Genomic DNA, 18,003 nt, shown 5'->3' with positions numbered 1-18,003 from the left:
ACACACACACACACACACACACACACACACACACACACACACACACACACACACACACACACACATATCCCCTTTGGCCTGTTCAAGCTCAATATGGATTTTTCAATTAAAGAGCCTAGCATACTGCACCAGGGCTGGTAAAAGGCTTAAAACAAACTTAATTATGGACCAAGGTCTGTGGGTAATTTTATCTGTGGATCTAATGCTTGTGATATGATTCCGTGGCACGGAGAAACAACATTAGACTCAGGCACAGGGTTCCTATGGGAATACTTCAGTTTTTATTAATTGGTAGGTGTTGCTGACGAGGCCTGTATATTAAAGGCTTAAGGGATGATGAGTCTCATAAGACAAACACTTTAACGTGGATATTTATTAGAGCTATCAGCGTTGTTTGTACACACCAAACATTCATATTTCTAAAAACCTAACATAAGAACGGAGTTGGTTTGGAAATGGTTCTCTTTTCATGCATAAAGCTGCAACTGGCTGTACTTTTATTTGAAGCTACTGCCCTCTGGTGGATATGTTAAAAATGAAAACGTGCTGACGCTACATTTAGTCCAACTTTTTAGTTACAAATATTGTGCAAGTATGTATTACATACAGTCTGTGTCTACTTTTCCATTTGTGATTATTCCCAACCAATATGCTTTTACTTAATTTCAAACAGGATTTATTTTATTAAGCACCTGTATTTCAGCGTGCTGTTTCATGAAACATCAAAGTAAAGTCATTTTGCAGTTGTTTATTCTCGAATGGTGCAGACTTATTTGGTGAGCTTCTGTTACTCTATCTAGGTTCTTTTCCATTACACTACGTATTACAACCTACTCCTTTATTGAGAGAATATTTGTTTTGATGAATAATACACCCACTAGATGGCGCCTTCTTACCATACCTCATATAGGAGTTATTATGTTGTTTTGACTCGAGAAAAGTACAAGACGCCGTTGTAACCATTGTTTCTATTGAATGCATTGAATTGAAGACTTCGTTTAGGTGAAGCACACTGGATTTGTATGAGCTATTTCATGCGCGCACAGCCTCATAGGCCAGGCGACTTTCGCTTGGATTTGATCCCCAAACCCCGCAATAAACTTATTTCTGCTTAGACAGGTAAGCATAAGAACAAGTCACATTTGTACCATAAGATAATAATTAGATACCTTAACCTTTTAGAAACAAAAAGATACAATAAACACTTGATGGGGGGAAGTTATAGTTGTTACTAGACAGAGGTGTAGGTTAACTTCCTCCAGGCTATGTGGGGTGGGATTTACGTTTATGGTCGTAACTCTAATCTTTGATATGATGCCTTGTTAATGATTAAATTGCTACCAATCCTGAATATCTGCACCTGTAGCTCCATACAGTACCGAGTAGTCTTAAAGTTATAAACTGCTGGAGTGTTTTGGGGGTTTTTTAAGTCACTGTACCAACGATCGCTGTAGCAGCTGGGAACACCCATAAAGCGGTGACAAACTTTCAGTCAAAACAACCCACATTTCCATTAGTCGCAGTTCATCCAATGTTCATTTGATTTTAGATATCCTTTTTTAATTCCCCGAGGATACTGACTGGCTGGGCTACTGTTGTGTTCGGTGATAGTAAAGAGTTAACTACTCCTTCACAGAGGCTGTCACTTTTCTCCTCCCACGTAACTGTTTAGCCTACATAAACAAACCTGAAAAAGAGATTTTCATTCTCCGGAGTGTCGTAACGGAGGCTTGGGGCAGATGTGCAGACATGGCTCAGCCGGACAGCAACCGCGTGGTGACAGAATGTGACGGCAGGAGAAGCCTCTTTCCTGAAATCATTGAGCTGAACGTCGGCGGGCAGGTTTATGTTACGCGCCATTCCACTTTGCTCTCGGTACCGAATTCCCTACTTTGGACCATGTTCGGCCAGAACAACCCGTCGGTCCTCACCAAAGACAACAAAGGGCGCTTCTTTTTAGACAGGGACGGCTTTCTGTTCCGATACATTTTGGATTATTTACGTGACCAGAACCTTGTGTTACCTGAATATTTCAAAGAGAAGGCAAGTCTGCAGAAAGAGGCCGAGTTTTTCCAACTTCATGAGCTGGCGCGACGCCTTCGACCGGCGGTGAGCAAGGAGAACTCTGTGGGCGAGGATGTGTTCCCCAGCGACCCCGAGGAAGCTGCGAGCGGCGGCGGCGGCGGCGGCGGCGGCGGTACCGCCGCGACGACTACGCTCGGCAGCCCCCGGTCACCGTCTCTGGACGCGCGGAAATCTGGATATATAACCGTTGGATACAGGGGGTCGTACACAATAGGGCGAGACATCCAAACGGACGCCAAGTTTCGGAGGGTGGCGAGGATTACCGTTTGTGGGAAAACGTCCCTTGCCAAAGAGGTGTTTGGCGACACTCTGAACGAGAGCAGGGATCCCGACAGACCCCCAGAGAGATACACGTCTCGGTATTACCTCAAGTATAATTTCCTGGAGCAAGCCTTCGACCGGCTTTCGGAGGTGGGCTTCCATATGGTGGCGTGCAACTCCACTGGCACCTGCGCTTACACAAGTAGCGACCCGAGCGAGGACAAAATCTGGACAAGTTACACCGAGTACGTGTTTTGCAGGGAGTGAGGCAGGGTACTTTTAGTCCACTTTGGTGGACCAAGTCCCTTCATAGCTGTCGCTTGCCCCATCTCGACCACTCGTTGGGCTCCCTCGTACCACAGGTCTAGTAAGCTGTAGTCGTGTGATATCTGTTCAAAGATAAGTTCTATTTAGCAGTAGCTTAATAAATATAGTTAGGCAAATGAATTGTTCAGGTCAAACAATTCGGCAAGTTGTAATCTTACCGTGACGGACCTGAGTACCATAACATTCTGATTTCGGAACAGACCGCCCAGCCTTGACCGTTATGTTGTCCAAGCGTATGGCCAAGACGTGCAGGCGTTGCCAGTTTTCAGTGTTAATATTAGTCTTCGTATTGTGTTCATTACGTGGTAAAAGAATTAGCCTTCATATTCGACTTATTGACTAATTTAGTGTAAGGTATTTTCCTATTGCTACTGACTGGCATTTTAATCTTTTAATGTGTACTGTTTTCCAGAGAACATGAGTCTTCCTTTTATTGACAGGTCGTGTTTTTCTTCACGAACTTTAAGTTGGAACAGTAGAAATCAGACGTTGCAGTTTTTATAAACTAGCAGTAGGCCACCCGAGCTGCATATCTGTTTAAGAAACTTTTCCCAGCTTTAGATTCACTCGGAGAGGCCATTCTTAATTATTCCATCTTTTTATTGGCAGTCTTGTGTAAATGGTGTAACACCCTTTTTTTTTTTTTTTGCACTTGTATATTTGAAACATGGAAACTTGCCTATGCTGTTTTTGTCTGTGACCCAAAGAATAAACTATAATAAATCTGAAATGCGTTCATGCATGAACAGTTTTATCTATGACTGTTAAAGTGTTGGTGATGAATCGCGTTTAGAGGCGAGTAAACATTGAATAAAACACATGCTAGGACAATTCCATGTGATCTTTTCTTTTCTTTTTTCCCCATGCAATAAGGGGAGAATGCATTGCTTGGAAGTTATGTGGAAAAATCATTAAAATGTATTTTTGCAAGGCACTGACAAGTTGTTGATGTGATGTGTCACCGAGTCAGGCCCTTATTCGTTGCAGCTGTTTTAATCAGTCTGAGGTAAATAAATTCAGAAGGCTTGCCCTTAACCAAACTACTGAAAACATTTTTTGTGAGTGCCTCACTAGGAGTGAAAGTTGTGGCGCGCCAACGCTCCTGTGTACAGCCGCCTAAAGGCTTGGCGTACGTAAGGTAAGCAACACTAGGTTTACGTAATGAATAACTAATCAGTTAAGCTGAGTGACAAAACAGCAGAGAAATGGAAAGTGATGATTCATACGTGACTTACTGTGCGGAAAATCAGCCGTTCCAGTTTTATTGAACTGGTGACTTTTGAAAGAGATGTGAAAGTAGATCAAGACCCTGTATGCTCAGGAAACAGATGGAAAGCCGACACATGGGGAACAGGAACTTGGCCCGTATGTGCCAAGAGCTGTTTGACTGCGGCTCCTGTAACACATGCATACATGCGCTCAAAGAGGTGCATGCAGAAACATGCACAGGCATATGAACCTGCATTTTCTCATGCACGCACACACGTTTCAACACAGTCGCACACATACCTACACATGTATAGAGAGGGATATTCAAAATTGTAGTGAAGCACACAAGGTTTCCAGAGAAACAGGATGTTTCAGAGGTGCATGAACTGTGCAAGCAAACTGCTTCTGAATTTGTAGGACGAGGATGACCTCGTTTTTAACAGTAAAATGAAACTACTTGTTTCTTGGGTTTCTTAGAAACCTTGAATACTTCACTATATTTTGAATATCTCTACATCTTTTACACACACACACACACACACACACACACACACACACACACACACACACACACACACACATATATATATATATATATATATATATATATATATATATAAAATTCCCCACTCGCCCTCCAGGCAGACTTTATCGTTCAAGCGCAGGTCCTCTATCAGAGGCCTGGGAGCTTGAGAGTCCTGCACAGTATCGTAACTGTTCCCAGGACAGCACTCTTCTGGAATGAAACCTCATATGTTGTTCCTGGGATCTGTTGGAACTATTCCCCCAGTTTGGGGGTCACAGCCCCTAGTGCTCCAATTACCAAGGGAACCACAGTCGCTTTAACATCTTTTCTATCTCTTCCTTCAGCCCTCGGTGTGTGTGTGTGTGTGTGTATACAGATATCAGAGTTAAAATCTGAGTTACAAACTATCCCCCCCCACCCCCACCCCCACACACACACACACATATATATATATATATATATATATATATATATATACATACACACACACAAATATCAGAGTTACAATCTGGCTAAATGAAAAACCATGGTAACCGTAAATGTTGGGGAGTGTATAAATATAGAACAGAACAGACAGTTCTCCCCAGCACATCACTATCTGCAGGACTGTCACAATAATCATGTGTTATGTTCAGAAGATGCATGGACAGTGCAGACAGGACTGCCCATGGAGTGTCAATAGCACTGGCACTGCCTACGTCTGTCTCTCTCCCTCGCTCTGGTGTTCAATCTCCATCAAAAGGGAACAGATGAACACATGACCAAACCCCCAAAGAGGCCTGTCATTTGGAAGTGGGTGTGTTTGTGTATGGATATCACTGATTTACATAGCATTGTTAAAATTCAGTAGTGGAAGGAAAAATAGTGAAGTAGTCCCGGTCACATGGAGCATATTAGCGCATTCCACAAGTGAAATGTTGTAACCCCTTGAAGAACGCCAGGGATGTTTGTGCAATACTCTGCATGCAGTTTTGAAACTGCATCACACTTTCTTTTAGGTACAGAATTGTCTGGTGCTGGCTGATTTGTTTTTTTTCTGATTTGTCATGTTGCTTAACTTGTTGCTTAACACCATGAATGTGGTGACTGACTGAACTGACACACACACACACACACACAGTCACAAAATATAAAACTCACTTGTGGTTTTATAAGTAAAGTGTCTTTGTGTCGTCCTTCTTTCGGAGTGTTTATTATGTATCTCATGGGTTACGGGCTACATCCTCGTCCTCTATACCACAATGCACTGCAGCTATTTGGACACACTTTATAGGACAGCCCAGAGAGCAATAAAGGGCCATTTCATACACATGCTGCACTGATAAGTGACAGCAGACCTCAGACATGCCCAGACCTAACTGTCCTCCCTCTCTCCTTAAAAGATACAGTCAGTCAATTATTTAGTGCCGAAGGCGAAAACAAAGCCCTGGTTTATTTCCAGAAAGGGAAGTGAAGCATCTGACTCTGGCTGTCGCTCTTTCTCTCTTGTTTTGAATAGGATTCACAGGGTTTCACTGGTCTTCCTCTTTAAGACACACACACACACACACACACACACACACACACACACACACGCACCCATACAAACCACACAGGAGACACCAGATGGCCCTGCTCACAGGGAGATGGACCCTGTCTGTCCCTTTCACACTTCTCTGGGACATAGTCACTTGTCTAACTATTGAACCACTGGAGACTACCCTAATGGTTACACAATGCATTTCGGAAACTTTACATTATTTTATAGAAAAGTAAGAATATTTTAATTATTGTGTACTATCATTTTTGGCATTAGGACACATGAAGGTGGAAAATGGCCCATAGTGCATTGCAGTACAAAAATGAAAATACAATGATATTTTTAGTCTTAAAGAGGAAAGGCAATGAAAATGTAAATACGACAACAGACCGAATCACTTTGGGATCACTTTGGGATCACGAAATTATGCCTGGGAAAGTTATTTAAAATATATTCAAATAATGAATGGTACAGATATGAATATTTAAATAAAACTACTGTCACTGAAGGAGTGAGAGTAGAAAAGAGTGAGGCACAAGAACTCATTTTAATATATAATCAATCATTTTAATATTTAATCTATAATCTTAATATAGTAGGTCGGTGTGAATGAACTGACCGATAAGACCAGTGCACAGAAATCTACAGGCTACATTTCATATTCGTCACTTCATCTGCATCCACAAATACCAAATTTTGCATCCGCAAAAAACAAATTATGGGCTGGTGGGGCAGGTTTTCTTTCTTTTCTTTTTTTTACTGCTTCATCACAAATATTTACACATAATATCTGTAAGAGGAACACAAAGGGGGGAGGCTATGCACACCGATGACTCATTAAACAAGATGCAAATACACTTTGCTGTTTGCGGCAGTCATAAAGCACAAAAGACAATGGCTAAACCAGCTCCATGACGACAGAAGCCAAGCGATGCAGTCGAGCCGCCAGCCCGGTTAGTGGCCGCCTTGAGGACTCAGTCGTGGATGTATGGTGGCTTATATACGACACACTTGGGTTGTTTCTTCTTAAAAGCAAAATAATCCGGTGGTCTGTGAATCCAGCTCTGGACCTTGAAAGTATTAGTATGGATGTCATCTCCATGATAACTGAAAGGATACCTGTTGGAGTGTGTTTACAATGTGATAATCCTCAAGCAAAGAAATGTGGCAATCAATAGGATTCTTTATCTTTTAAAGTGATGTTGTCCTTAACACGGCGCATTAAAACGCCTTGAACTAATTTCTACCCAAAATCTCTGTCCTCTGTAATATTTATATTTTCTGGAAGAGTTATTCTTCTCTCTTTATCTACACCTACCTTCTTTGACCTACAAACGTCATCTGTCTCACCCCTTCACTTATGTCTAATGTGGTGGAGGTTTGCAATTCGGTGCACTTTCAGTGGGGGATTTTTCAGTTCCGTTCCAATGGGGTCGACATGAAAAGCACATGGGACTAGGTTCATTACCAATGGCGTCTAAACATAAGAACCGATCAGGCCCACGGACCTAAGGGGGTGGGAGAGGGGGCACAGCAGCCCAGTCCAGGACCTGCAGGTACAGCCCTGGACGTGGTGCACGTGGGCCGGAGGCTCGGCAGGCGGACAAACGGCAGTTGAGCCTCAGTCCCATGGAGGTGAGGGCACGTTGTGGGGAGGAGGGGGTCGCTTCCTTTAAGTGGAGACAGTGCAGTCATAAGCATGGCTCGGGGTCATATTTATTTATACATATTTATATATCGGGGTCAGTATTTATTTCCGGACAGTTTTTTCTCCCTCACGCACATCACACTCAAGTATGTACACGCCCACGCACACACAAATCTCGTGGAGGCATGCAAACACAAATACACAAGAAACATGTGGTCAGACATATATAAATTCTCATATAAACAGTAAGGTACCTCCACTACATTTAGTGGCCAGTGCAACCTTACACTTTCATTGCCTTCTGCCCGCCTGAGCAGAAAATGTGACTTTCCTCCTATATGTAAACAACTTTAACCCCTACTAAGGGAACAAAGTCCAGAACAGTCAGTGCTGAAAATAGCAAGCTAGTTTGGCTTTCAAACAGCAATACAACGAGGCCAAACTCAAACTCCAAATGAAACACGGAACGCATCACTGCACAGTTCTGTTTTATCTGCAGCTCATAATTGCAGCTTAGAAACACCACAAGTGAAGACTGAGTCACTGTTAAAAATCTGGTTAAGTATGATTCATTAAACAAATTAGTTAAACTTCTATTAAGAAAATACCTTTTGAACATGACAATGTGAGCTTGCAAACATTTTTGTGTATGCGTGTTGCTAACCAGAGCTTACTCTCATTGTTGTGTTGATCTAGTTGCTGTCGCAGGCGGCCGTCCTATAGCCACAGCAGAGCTGAGCAACACCCTTCATTTCAGACAGTTTGGATGAGGTAGACTGAAGCCAGACTACACCACAGCCTCAGCAGAAAAGCAAGAAAATTACTTTTTTAATATAGCTCCAATCTACACAGGATCAAGCTCATCAAGGAAAACCATATATCAGATAAACCAATTCCATTTCCTCCTTACCCAGGAGTTCAATACAAAATTCCTTGCACACTTTCTTTTGCAGAAATGACACAAGCCTTACGACTGCTTGTCTGAGACCAGTCTCAGGGCTTCTCCAGTTGTGCACAGCGTTGTGGTGTGGGGAGGATAACACTGACCCAAGATCAACCCCAAGGAGTAACTGGTTCCCATTCCCCTTCTGCCTCCTGCGGTTTTTGAAGCAGGCTCTGAGCCTTCTCCACTGATCCAAGACCACTCCTATGCTTTCAAAAACAAATTAAAATCCTGGACCACTGTTAATAGGGTAGCCTCACCGCCCAATCCCTGCAACCAATCCCCCCCACCGTGAGCCGTTGTTGTTGGGTAAATGTCGACTGGCCCTCCCTCTCTACTGTACCGGGCTTCCGCACCAGGGCAGTCCGGTGCGACTCCCGCCGTTCGCGCCGAGGGAGCTAAAGGCTGCCAGTGACGAGGAACAAAAGCATGAGTGCAGGCAGACTCTCCCCGGCATCCTGGCCCCCCGCACACCCAACACCGAGGCCTTTTGGAGTGGAGGAGGTTCCAGCTGAGTTGGGAGAAGCGCAGGAAAAGACGAAGGAGCCAGCAGGCGAGGGGACTCCAGCGTCTCTGAGGTGAGGATGGATGTCGCGCGCGCACACGCACACACACACACACACACACACACACACACACACACACACACACACACACACACAGTGGAAATCAATAGCACACATATGCACATTGCCTTGCACACTCACAGAACTAATACAACACCCCACCACCACCACAGGATAGTTATTGAAACACACACACTTGCACATTTCCTCACACATGTACGTAACTGCATACACACAGTGTTGCACACATTATACTTTGGTTTTAATAGCTTGTGCATGTCAGCGCACACATGCACACTCACAGCTTCACACAGGAAGGATCTTGGGCAAACAGAGCTTTTATTTATCTCCCACATCACCAGGAAATGCAAACCTAGGTGGAAACTTACAGAGCTGTAACACCCTTCACATGAAGGCAGCTTATGTGTACACCACTGACATTTGCAGGCTCATTTTGGTTCAAGGGCAAAGAAACGAAAAGATGGATTAGTGATCCGTGAAATAAATAAATAAGTGGCAATAAAAATATATATAATTTCTGGAGTGTCAAGAAGCATTCTAAGAGGAAAAATGACCACCATAGTTCCTGCAGGGATAAACGCACGCGCGCGCTCGCGCGCGCGCACACACACACACACACACACACACACACACACACACACACACACACACACCTAAACAATCTAAAGCATCAAACCATGAATCAACATGAAATATACTTTGGTTTTAAGCCTACACAAAGCATAACCTTTGTCTTAAATGTCATTTCATGAAAGATTTCCACTGAGACATATTTCATTAGCACTTAAGGATTAGCCAAAATCAACACTCGATGAGTCACTACCGCCTGTGAATACAAGAGCAGCGCCACATCACCCCTAGTGGCTGCAAGGCAGCACTGCACAGGCGTGTCCGCAGCTGTTGACCATCTTGCCTGAGTGTCTTGGTCTGAAACCAAAATGGGTTCATATTTGACATATAACACACTACAAAGCGCATAAAAGCCATTAGCTCAGTGCCTTCATTGAACCTCTGCTCCTCTGCAGAACCCCTGCGTCTGGACAGCGTTATCAAGCCTCGCGCTCCTGACAGCGGCAGACGTTACGCAGACTCTCGTCGGCTCAGAGCAACCCTCATCCTCCAGCCGGAACCCGAGCGTGATAAACGTCCCGTTCCCGGGGCGTTGCCGCTCTGCGCCGTCCCCGAGTCCGACGGGGAGCGGCATTAGTGAAGCGCGTCTCATCGCACCGGCCGCGCGACCGTCCGATCGACCGATATCACTGTTCATTAGTGGCTCGAGGCCGCTTTTGTCCGCCGCTCGCGCGTGCACGGAGCTGTTTGTTCATGGGCTGAAATCTAATTTTGTGCAAGATAATGAGCATGAGCCTTGGCCCGCCCTCTTAAGACTTGATGTGTTCACAGACTACTGAGAAAAGGCAGTCTCGGTTCTTCCCGGAGCACACAGCGAGCTAATGTTACCGACGCAATAACACTTTTCCCTCATTTGCATTCACGTGTGCACGTTTCTTGGTATACACATATCTATATTATTAGTCCATACACAGAGATTCTATGGACAAATTAAATCCACTGACAAACAACTATAGCCACCTTTATAGCGTTCTGTAACTGACTGATTGGTTGATTGCTTACACTGCTCACAGTCGTTATCCTTATATGTGACTCACTTCTAATATCTACGATGGAAGACAATACCAGTCCTTTACAGAACAGTAGGTATGTCAGATATGGCATATCTGGGTTTAAGTCTTAAGGCTTTGGGGCTTCAGCCCCTCTGGCTAGTGGGTAGATGTGTGTGTGGGTAGGAATGTATGTCTCAGGGCGAGAGAACCGCACAGCCGAGATCCTCCATCTTCCCACACTCCCAGAAGCCTTTGCAAGAGCAGTGCAGAAACAGCAGTATAGCCATCAATGCCATCCAGTTCAGATGATGTGACTCCACAAACCAAAGAACTGGGAAGAAGAATTCATATGATATTCTGCTTTTGCTATTAAAACGTCTAGGTTTTAGGCTTATTTATTCAATAAAAAAGCACATTTTTACATTTTGACCTACCTGAAAACGCAATAATATAAAATGCAAAATATCATCATTTGCCGATGTGCACCACTAAGTTTGCAAACATCCCCTCTTCCTGTTTTTGGGGGCGGCCGATTACTTGATGTTGAGCGGAGCTGCTCTTTTGACTCTTCTGAGCCACCGTGATTTCGCATCCAGCGGTCTAATGAGCTACAGCGTGCAACAAGAAAGAGTCTGAGCATTCCATCAATATTCATCACCTGTTCAGTGACTGCACAGCTTGGCGTGAGCGCTAACAGCGTGGAAGGGTAGCAGGGTCCTAATGGCTTCTCCGACTGGAATGGCACTCGTATGAATCTATTCAGTCACACACTGATCTGTGTGGTGCTCAGTTGACTAGAGTTTCTAAGGCAACCAAGTGCAATCTAAACTAGAATCTCTTGTTCATTCATTCATTCTCTCTCTCTCTCTCTCTCTCTCTCTCTCACCCTATCATAAAAGAAAATATAGCGAGAATCAAGAATCCCTACACAAATGTCCAGCAAACAATTCGCCTATTTCGGCCAGTTTCTCTGACGACTATTAAAGGAAAAGCTTGCCCGTGACTCCACAATCCCATACAAAGCAAGCATTTTATTTTCAGTCCAACTGGATCATGACTATATACTGCATGAGTTGTCAGACAGTGCCCCCGCCGAGGGCCCCCTCAGACGCGTCAGCGCCCGCTGGCACGGCAGCGACAGCAGGACGGTGCCGAACCTCGCGTGCCTGCTCCCCCCCGGGGGTTCGTCGGGTCATGCCCACCTCGGAGGAAGGAGAAGAGACGGCGGTCAGAAAGGCAGCGTTGCAGCTAAAGCCGTGTGCCAGAATAGCACGGTTTGCGTCGCACGGCTGTAGAGTCACGTGGGGGACAGATTTCTGGGCACACAGCAGGGTAGGGGTGGCCAGGTCTGAGGTCTGGTGACTCTTCGGCTGAAACACACCCGATTCCACGTATTAGCAGAGTATTCAGAGAGCTGAATTGCGAGCTCGTTAATATTAAGGCAATCTTTACAAACAACATGATTATTTCCAGGAACCAGATTCTGAAAGACGGGCTGCACAGCCAAGTCTCAGATTAAATTATTCACTTAATGGAGTTTCTCTATTGAAAAGAACCTTTTCTAAACCACGTCAAGAACCTAATCTAGAAAAACATAGCTCAGCTGAGTTCAGCAGTGTTGAAAACAGGAAGGTGAATAAATGTTGGTCAATTAAGGTATGCATATGTCTGCAAAGATACCATTCACGTGCTGGTACAATCAGGGCTAAAACTCTTGACAAAGTGAGAACGCTTTTCTAGAATCAGTGTCTGCCTATTTCCATTCTATTAATCACAATTACATTAGTCAATGCTGAGTGTCAAGAAGGATGATACCAGATCAGCTCTGAAATGATTGGTAAACAAGGGCATGGACTTTGTTTTTCCAAGCCCATATAATCATCTGAGGTCATAAAGAATTCACATGCTTCAGGAGACGTGGCAACTGGAGAGACAGCTGAGAGGAATTACATTAGACTTCACCAACATTCAGAGCAGACATACTAATGAAATTGAACTCAGCTATTTCCTCTGTGGTGCATATTATTCTGCAGTATGTCACTGTAAACAAGTCAGAGACGGTTTCTTCCGAAGCAAAAGCGGGGATTGCAAAATAGGGCCACCGCACGTCCGACCTGCTGTGCATCTGAAGGAGACCGAGCTGGATGAGGGTGGAAGCACAGGAAGAAGAGGAAGAGGAGAAGTAAGATTTAATAAGAGGGAAAGAGTTTTTCCTTTCACCCAGAATCCACTTATCAGGCCAGGAGGACAGGAAAGGCTGCATTTGTTTCTGCTTGATCATTGGAGCCTTTTAAAAACAAAGCCTGCCCCTTTAACACGGAACCATGACCTAATCTTTAGTGGAAGGGTCGATAAAAAAGGGAGCATCTCAGAGTAACACACACACACACACACACACACACACACACACACACACACACACCCTCCAGTGACTCACTGAAACACCTTTTCAGCCCTCCCGTGTTGACTGCCTCCTCACCACTGCCATTTCCATGGTGACCGCCTAAGAGGCTGCAGTGGGTGGGCTGCTGACCCCATCGTCCCCCCCCCCCCCTGCCAGCTATGCACTGGACTGCAAAAGCGCCAAACCCAGACTGGGGGCGGGTCGTTCGCCAGGACTGAGTGATGCTGTTCCGCCTTCGCTCTCAAAAACAACTCCTGGAGAAAGAATGTGCGCACGCAAGTCTAAACACGGAGGCCACACTGGTAGACGGCCCGATTTGAGGTTTTTTGAATTGAAGTGGCTCGGAGGACAAAAACGAGACAATTTCCAGGTGTGCTGCCGGGAGGAATGGTCATGACAGAGGAAAATGCATCCATGTTTGTTTAAAACCAAGCAAGACACGCAAAAACGCTGGATCCCAAAGTCACCAGAGCCATCCACTCACACACAAACAACTACTTGCATTTATTTCAGCAAAACTGTACATTGCCACAAATACCAAGATCTGTGCTCCGACTGTCTGAAATCGGAGTTTCCGTTACCATAGCTTCTTCCGGGCAGCCGGCCAATGGGAATGAGGAGTGAGGGCCAAGTATGTGTTATACTGGAAAACCCTCTGGTTAACTTCCAAAAACCATGAGAAGCTGCTTTTCCTCTTCCTCTAATCTGAGGGTTTTAGGTCTGGTCTGTGCTGCGTTGCCGGAATGTTCCGTCATATCCGCGGGTGACCCACGGAGCCCCGTGCGTTAGCGCTCACTCCTCCTCGCTTTTTTGCCACCTTCCCTTTATTTTTCTCTTTCCGTAACAGAGGCGATAGCCAAGCTCTGCCTGCACGCTGACCCCCGTCAAAATGATTGCCCCTCCATTTCAAAAACAAAACAAAACTGGGCAATCCATCATTTCCACCATCTCTCTCTCGCAGCCCGTCTCTATGAATAGAAGGGAATTCTGAATGAGGCGCCATACTGTTATGCGGAGATGTGAGAAAGGTCAATAAATGAGCTCTTAGTGACAGAAGAGGGGGAATATAGTCTGGCTGCCCAGAACCTCACAAAGGCCTCGCACTGTGTGCCACTCTTGTTCTGAGAGAGCATAAAATTAGTCACATCGCACACATGCGTGCCCACACACGCGCGCACACACTCCTTTGATGAAATTGGACAGGCTGCTGTGTGAATGTGAGATGAGAGAAGGTTTGTCACAGGCAACCATCCGGCTCCAAACATCAGCTACTCTGAGCCGGAAGCATCTCGCATCAAGACACTGAGTCACCGAGCTCAAGCGCAGCATTTCTTTAAATGGCAGAAAGCTTGATATGCCCAGAGGGGTGAAAAAACGCACAAACACACTCTCACCAACTTACACACACAGCAGTGATCTGAAGTAACCCGGCTAAAACAGTACAGTAAGCACTTTTACAAAAGTAAGATATTGTGTAAAAAAAAAAAAAAGACAAAAGTCCAACTCCGGGGGCCTTTAAAATCTCTCAGTAATCTCAGAAAGCCACCAGCCCCTTCCAAAAGATTCAGAGAGAGAGTTGAAAGACTCTGACAGGCAGAAGATTCTGAGACAGAGATGAGAGATTCTGAGAGGCAGACAGGAACAGCTATTCAAGTACTACGAGCAGGGTGAGTCAGGTGCCTTACTTTTAGCACAGACGTTTCATCGATTTTTAGCGCAGAGTCAACCAAATGCAATTCGCAAGCTTTTCACTTACAGTAAACTTATCAGCGTAGATGCAACAGGCATTTAAATGGGCCCAGAGCTCCGAGAACAGGCTCGTATGATCCACTGTGGAGTGTGGATATTAATATCACCAATATGTTTACTTGGTGGAATGATATTATTCAATAAAACATTTCTGATTTGGAAGGATTGCTCATGTGACCCTCAGGATATAAATGGAGCCCTCGTCTCTGTTAACAGTCGCCGTAAACTTTTGACTCTGCCATTATTCAGGGTGAGCAGGACAAGTGTAACTTAAGAATAAGCTGTTTATGCTCGTGAAGGGCAGAGTATGGAACAACGTTATATGTGATGGATGTAAGGAGAGAGAGAGAGAGAGAGAGAGCGTTTGCGGAGGACGCCTTTAGAACGCTTCATCAAATCCAGCTGCGATGTTGAAGTGTTGGCATGGGACACGGTCCTCTCCATCCGTCCCTTCTTGCATCCCTCCCTGCATCTACTTCTGCTCTCTTTCTCTCCCTCTCTCTCCCTCCCTGGTGGTCAGTAAAGGTTCTAACAGCTCCTGGCCCGAGGTGTCCGAAAGCCCCCCCGACGCTGCGGCCTCTGGTCACCCTAAAACCATTTTGGCCCAGCTTTGATGCAAATGATTCATGCTGAGCTATGGATATGAGCATTTATTAACTTGAATAAAGCATAATAATCCTAAAAAATTATCACCGTGCATTTAAATAAATTTCCCCAGAACATCCTCCTTGACATTTAGCTTTCCTGATCTGCATATCAAGTACGAAACATTCAAAGCTTAGATGCTTTTATGGTTAACACCATAAAAGCTTTGAGGAAAATGGGGAGATAGAGAGGAATGAACCACCTGTTGAGAGAACAAGTGCACAGTGACCCAAAAGACAAATACACACTTTCTCACTCTCCTGCCTACACACACCCACGATAAAACAGCCAATAAGCGATTGTCCCGATGAAGGCCCGTCAAAGCTGTCTTTAGACACGAAAGCAGTGGGAGTCGATGCCGGGAGAAATGGCTGCTATTATTGGGTTTTTGTATTCTGTTGCTAGAACGCCTGTTTTCTGTGACAGTGGAGATGAAGCTCGAAAATGATTGCCTCATCCCCCTATAATCACCACTACTGAAGACCACACAAGGCATTACACACAACAGGTCCTCTGAAAAGAGTACTGACCTAGAATCAATATTCTCAGAGCAGTAAATCCAAATTGCAGATGCAGAGGAATATGGACTAGAGTAGGGCTGTCTACTCCAGTGTATTTTATCGTGTGGCTTTACGTATTTAACGTTTCAGGGTTTGTTTGTAAAAATTTTAAAATTAAATTCACAGGACACGTCCAAAATCAAAACCCGCATTACAAATTGTGAAGGTCCTTTTGCATAAACCGCTTCATATAAAAGGAAACCGGTAATGTGCGCTTGGATATGTTGTGACTATTTTTGCCTGCTTGTAGTTCACATGACGTTGCGCAACTAGAATTATCATATTTTTAGTAGATTGGTCGACAGTGGTTTGGAGGGATGGCGTTACGAGACACTTCGACATTTCATTCACTCTAAAGCACTTATAACCGACGACTAGAGACCTCTGGATTATTTAAGAAACAGTACAGTATGCGTTTACAGGCTGTCCAGTTCCCCAGGGAAATCCACATTTCTCATAGCCTCCGTTTTCCCAAGATAAAACTGCAGCCACAGTGGATTTCTTCCATCACTGAGTGCCTGAGGAACTGCTGGACTGCAGGCTAGAGAACAGTATAACGAAAATAAATAATGAAACAATAATAATAAAAACATGAAAATATGGCTTTAACGATGTTGGGTTGTATTCCCAGGAAGAAGCAAAAACGGCGTGTGGCGCTAATTTTATCGGATTAAAACAAACATTTAAATCAAACGTAAAACTGGAGAGGGTCGTAAATGAGATTAGTTTAAATGGCAACGGAAAAGACTCGTTGACGGAAAGAATGAAGCGCGTATTCACACTGAACTTGCAGAGCCCGGGCAGGGATGGGGGGGGGGGTGGACTATGGTTGGCGCCGATGAACCAGAGTGAAATTCCGCCTTGATTTAATCCGCCTTTCCAGCCCGTGCGTCATCTGACTTTGTTGTTTCATATTCCGCCATAAACGCAGTTCAGTTGCCGGATTATTGCGCACTGGGACTTGGCGAATCAAATTATAGTGATACATCCATACATTAGGGAGAGTAAGCGTGATCACTCAAACAAAGGCTGTTGCCGCCAAGGGCCTCGGAGACCACGATTAATCACACGAAGATGAATAGCCTACTATTTAGCTAACGCGCGCGGGACGTATAAGGGACAAGCGGTGTGCTTTACGCGGCCAAACGGCGTGGCCGGCTCGCGAATCGCCCCTTCGAGGCGCGAGACATACGTTTCAGGGCCTCGACCTGCAAACGCACCGCAATCAAACGGCACGTGTGTCGCGCGCTCTGGGCTGGGGGCTCGGGACAGAGGGGAGCGAACGCGAGCGATCGGCACGCGCATACGGTAGTGCGCTCTAGACCGGACTCCGCATTAGCGGAAACGAGCTGTTTAATCTGGTGCAGCTCACCGGCTCCTTTTTAGGTGTGGAATTGAAGACGAGAAACGGAAGAAAAGCAGCACTGAAGTTTCGGATAAGCGAGACAGAAAGCAGACTGGAAAGGGAAGATAACACTACAGATAAATGTCGTTTTAAAATGTGTCCACTACACACGTACACAGGCCAGGTCAGTATTTATAGCGGATGGACATCGTGTCCGTTTAGGCTCCACAGAACACCACCCCCGCTCGAGGGAGGATAAAACTAAGATTCAGTGTTGTTTGTGTCGGATTTGTAATTCATTATGGCAATCGGATAAATACGCTAAAAGGTGACAAAAACCAGAGTCCCTGGCCCTTGTACCTGAACCTGGACCAAGGCTGTGTCATCTTCGGGTAATTAATTCGGCAGACTGGTCACTGTCCTCACACCTGACTCAGGTGAAGGCGGGGCTAGAAGTCTCCACATCCAAACCGCTTACCAAGCGCCTCGGAGAAAGACCCTACATCGCCATCTAGTGGCTCTCGGGTGGCACTTGGTCTTTAAAATTAGGACAACTAACACTTAAAAACAAAA

At 45.1% G+C, this 18,003-nt stretch overlaps 1 protein-coding gene across 1 annotated transcript; it reads left to right on the top strand.

Moving 5' to 3' along the window:
- Window positions 1-987: 987 nt before the first annotated feature.
- On the top strand, window positions 988-3,607 carry kctd12.2 (potassium channel tetramerisation domain containing 12.2). Its single transcript, XM_027010268.3, has 2 exons — window positions 988-1,119; window positions 1,673-3,607. Exon 2 carries the CDS (start codon window positions 1,750-1,752, stop codon window positions 2,611-2,613), a length of 864 nt encoding a protein of 287 aa, XP_026866069.2. The 5' UTR covers window positions 988-1,119; window positions 1,673-1,749; the 3' UTR covers window positions 2,614-3,607.
- Window positions 3,608-18,003: the final 14,396 nt, after the last annotated feature.

The sequence above is a fragment of the Electrophorus electricus genome, chromosome 18 (assembly GCF_041902795.1).
Source record: "Electrophorus electricus isolate QZ-2024a chromosome 18, ASM4190279v1, whole genome shotgun sequence".
NCBI classification, from domain to species: domain Eukaryota; kingdom Metazoa; phylum Chordata; class Actinopteri; order Gymnotiformes; family Gymnotidae; genus Electrophorus; species Electrophorus electricus.
This window is presented reverse-complemented; position numbering and strand designations above follow the sequence as displayed.

Coding starts and splice junctions, on each gene's coding strand:
- kctd12.2 (XM_027010268.3), top strand. CDS start 1,750: ATGGCTCAGCCGGACAGCAACCGCGTGGTGACAGAATGTGACGGCAGG.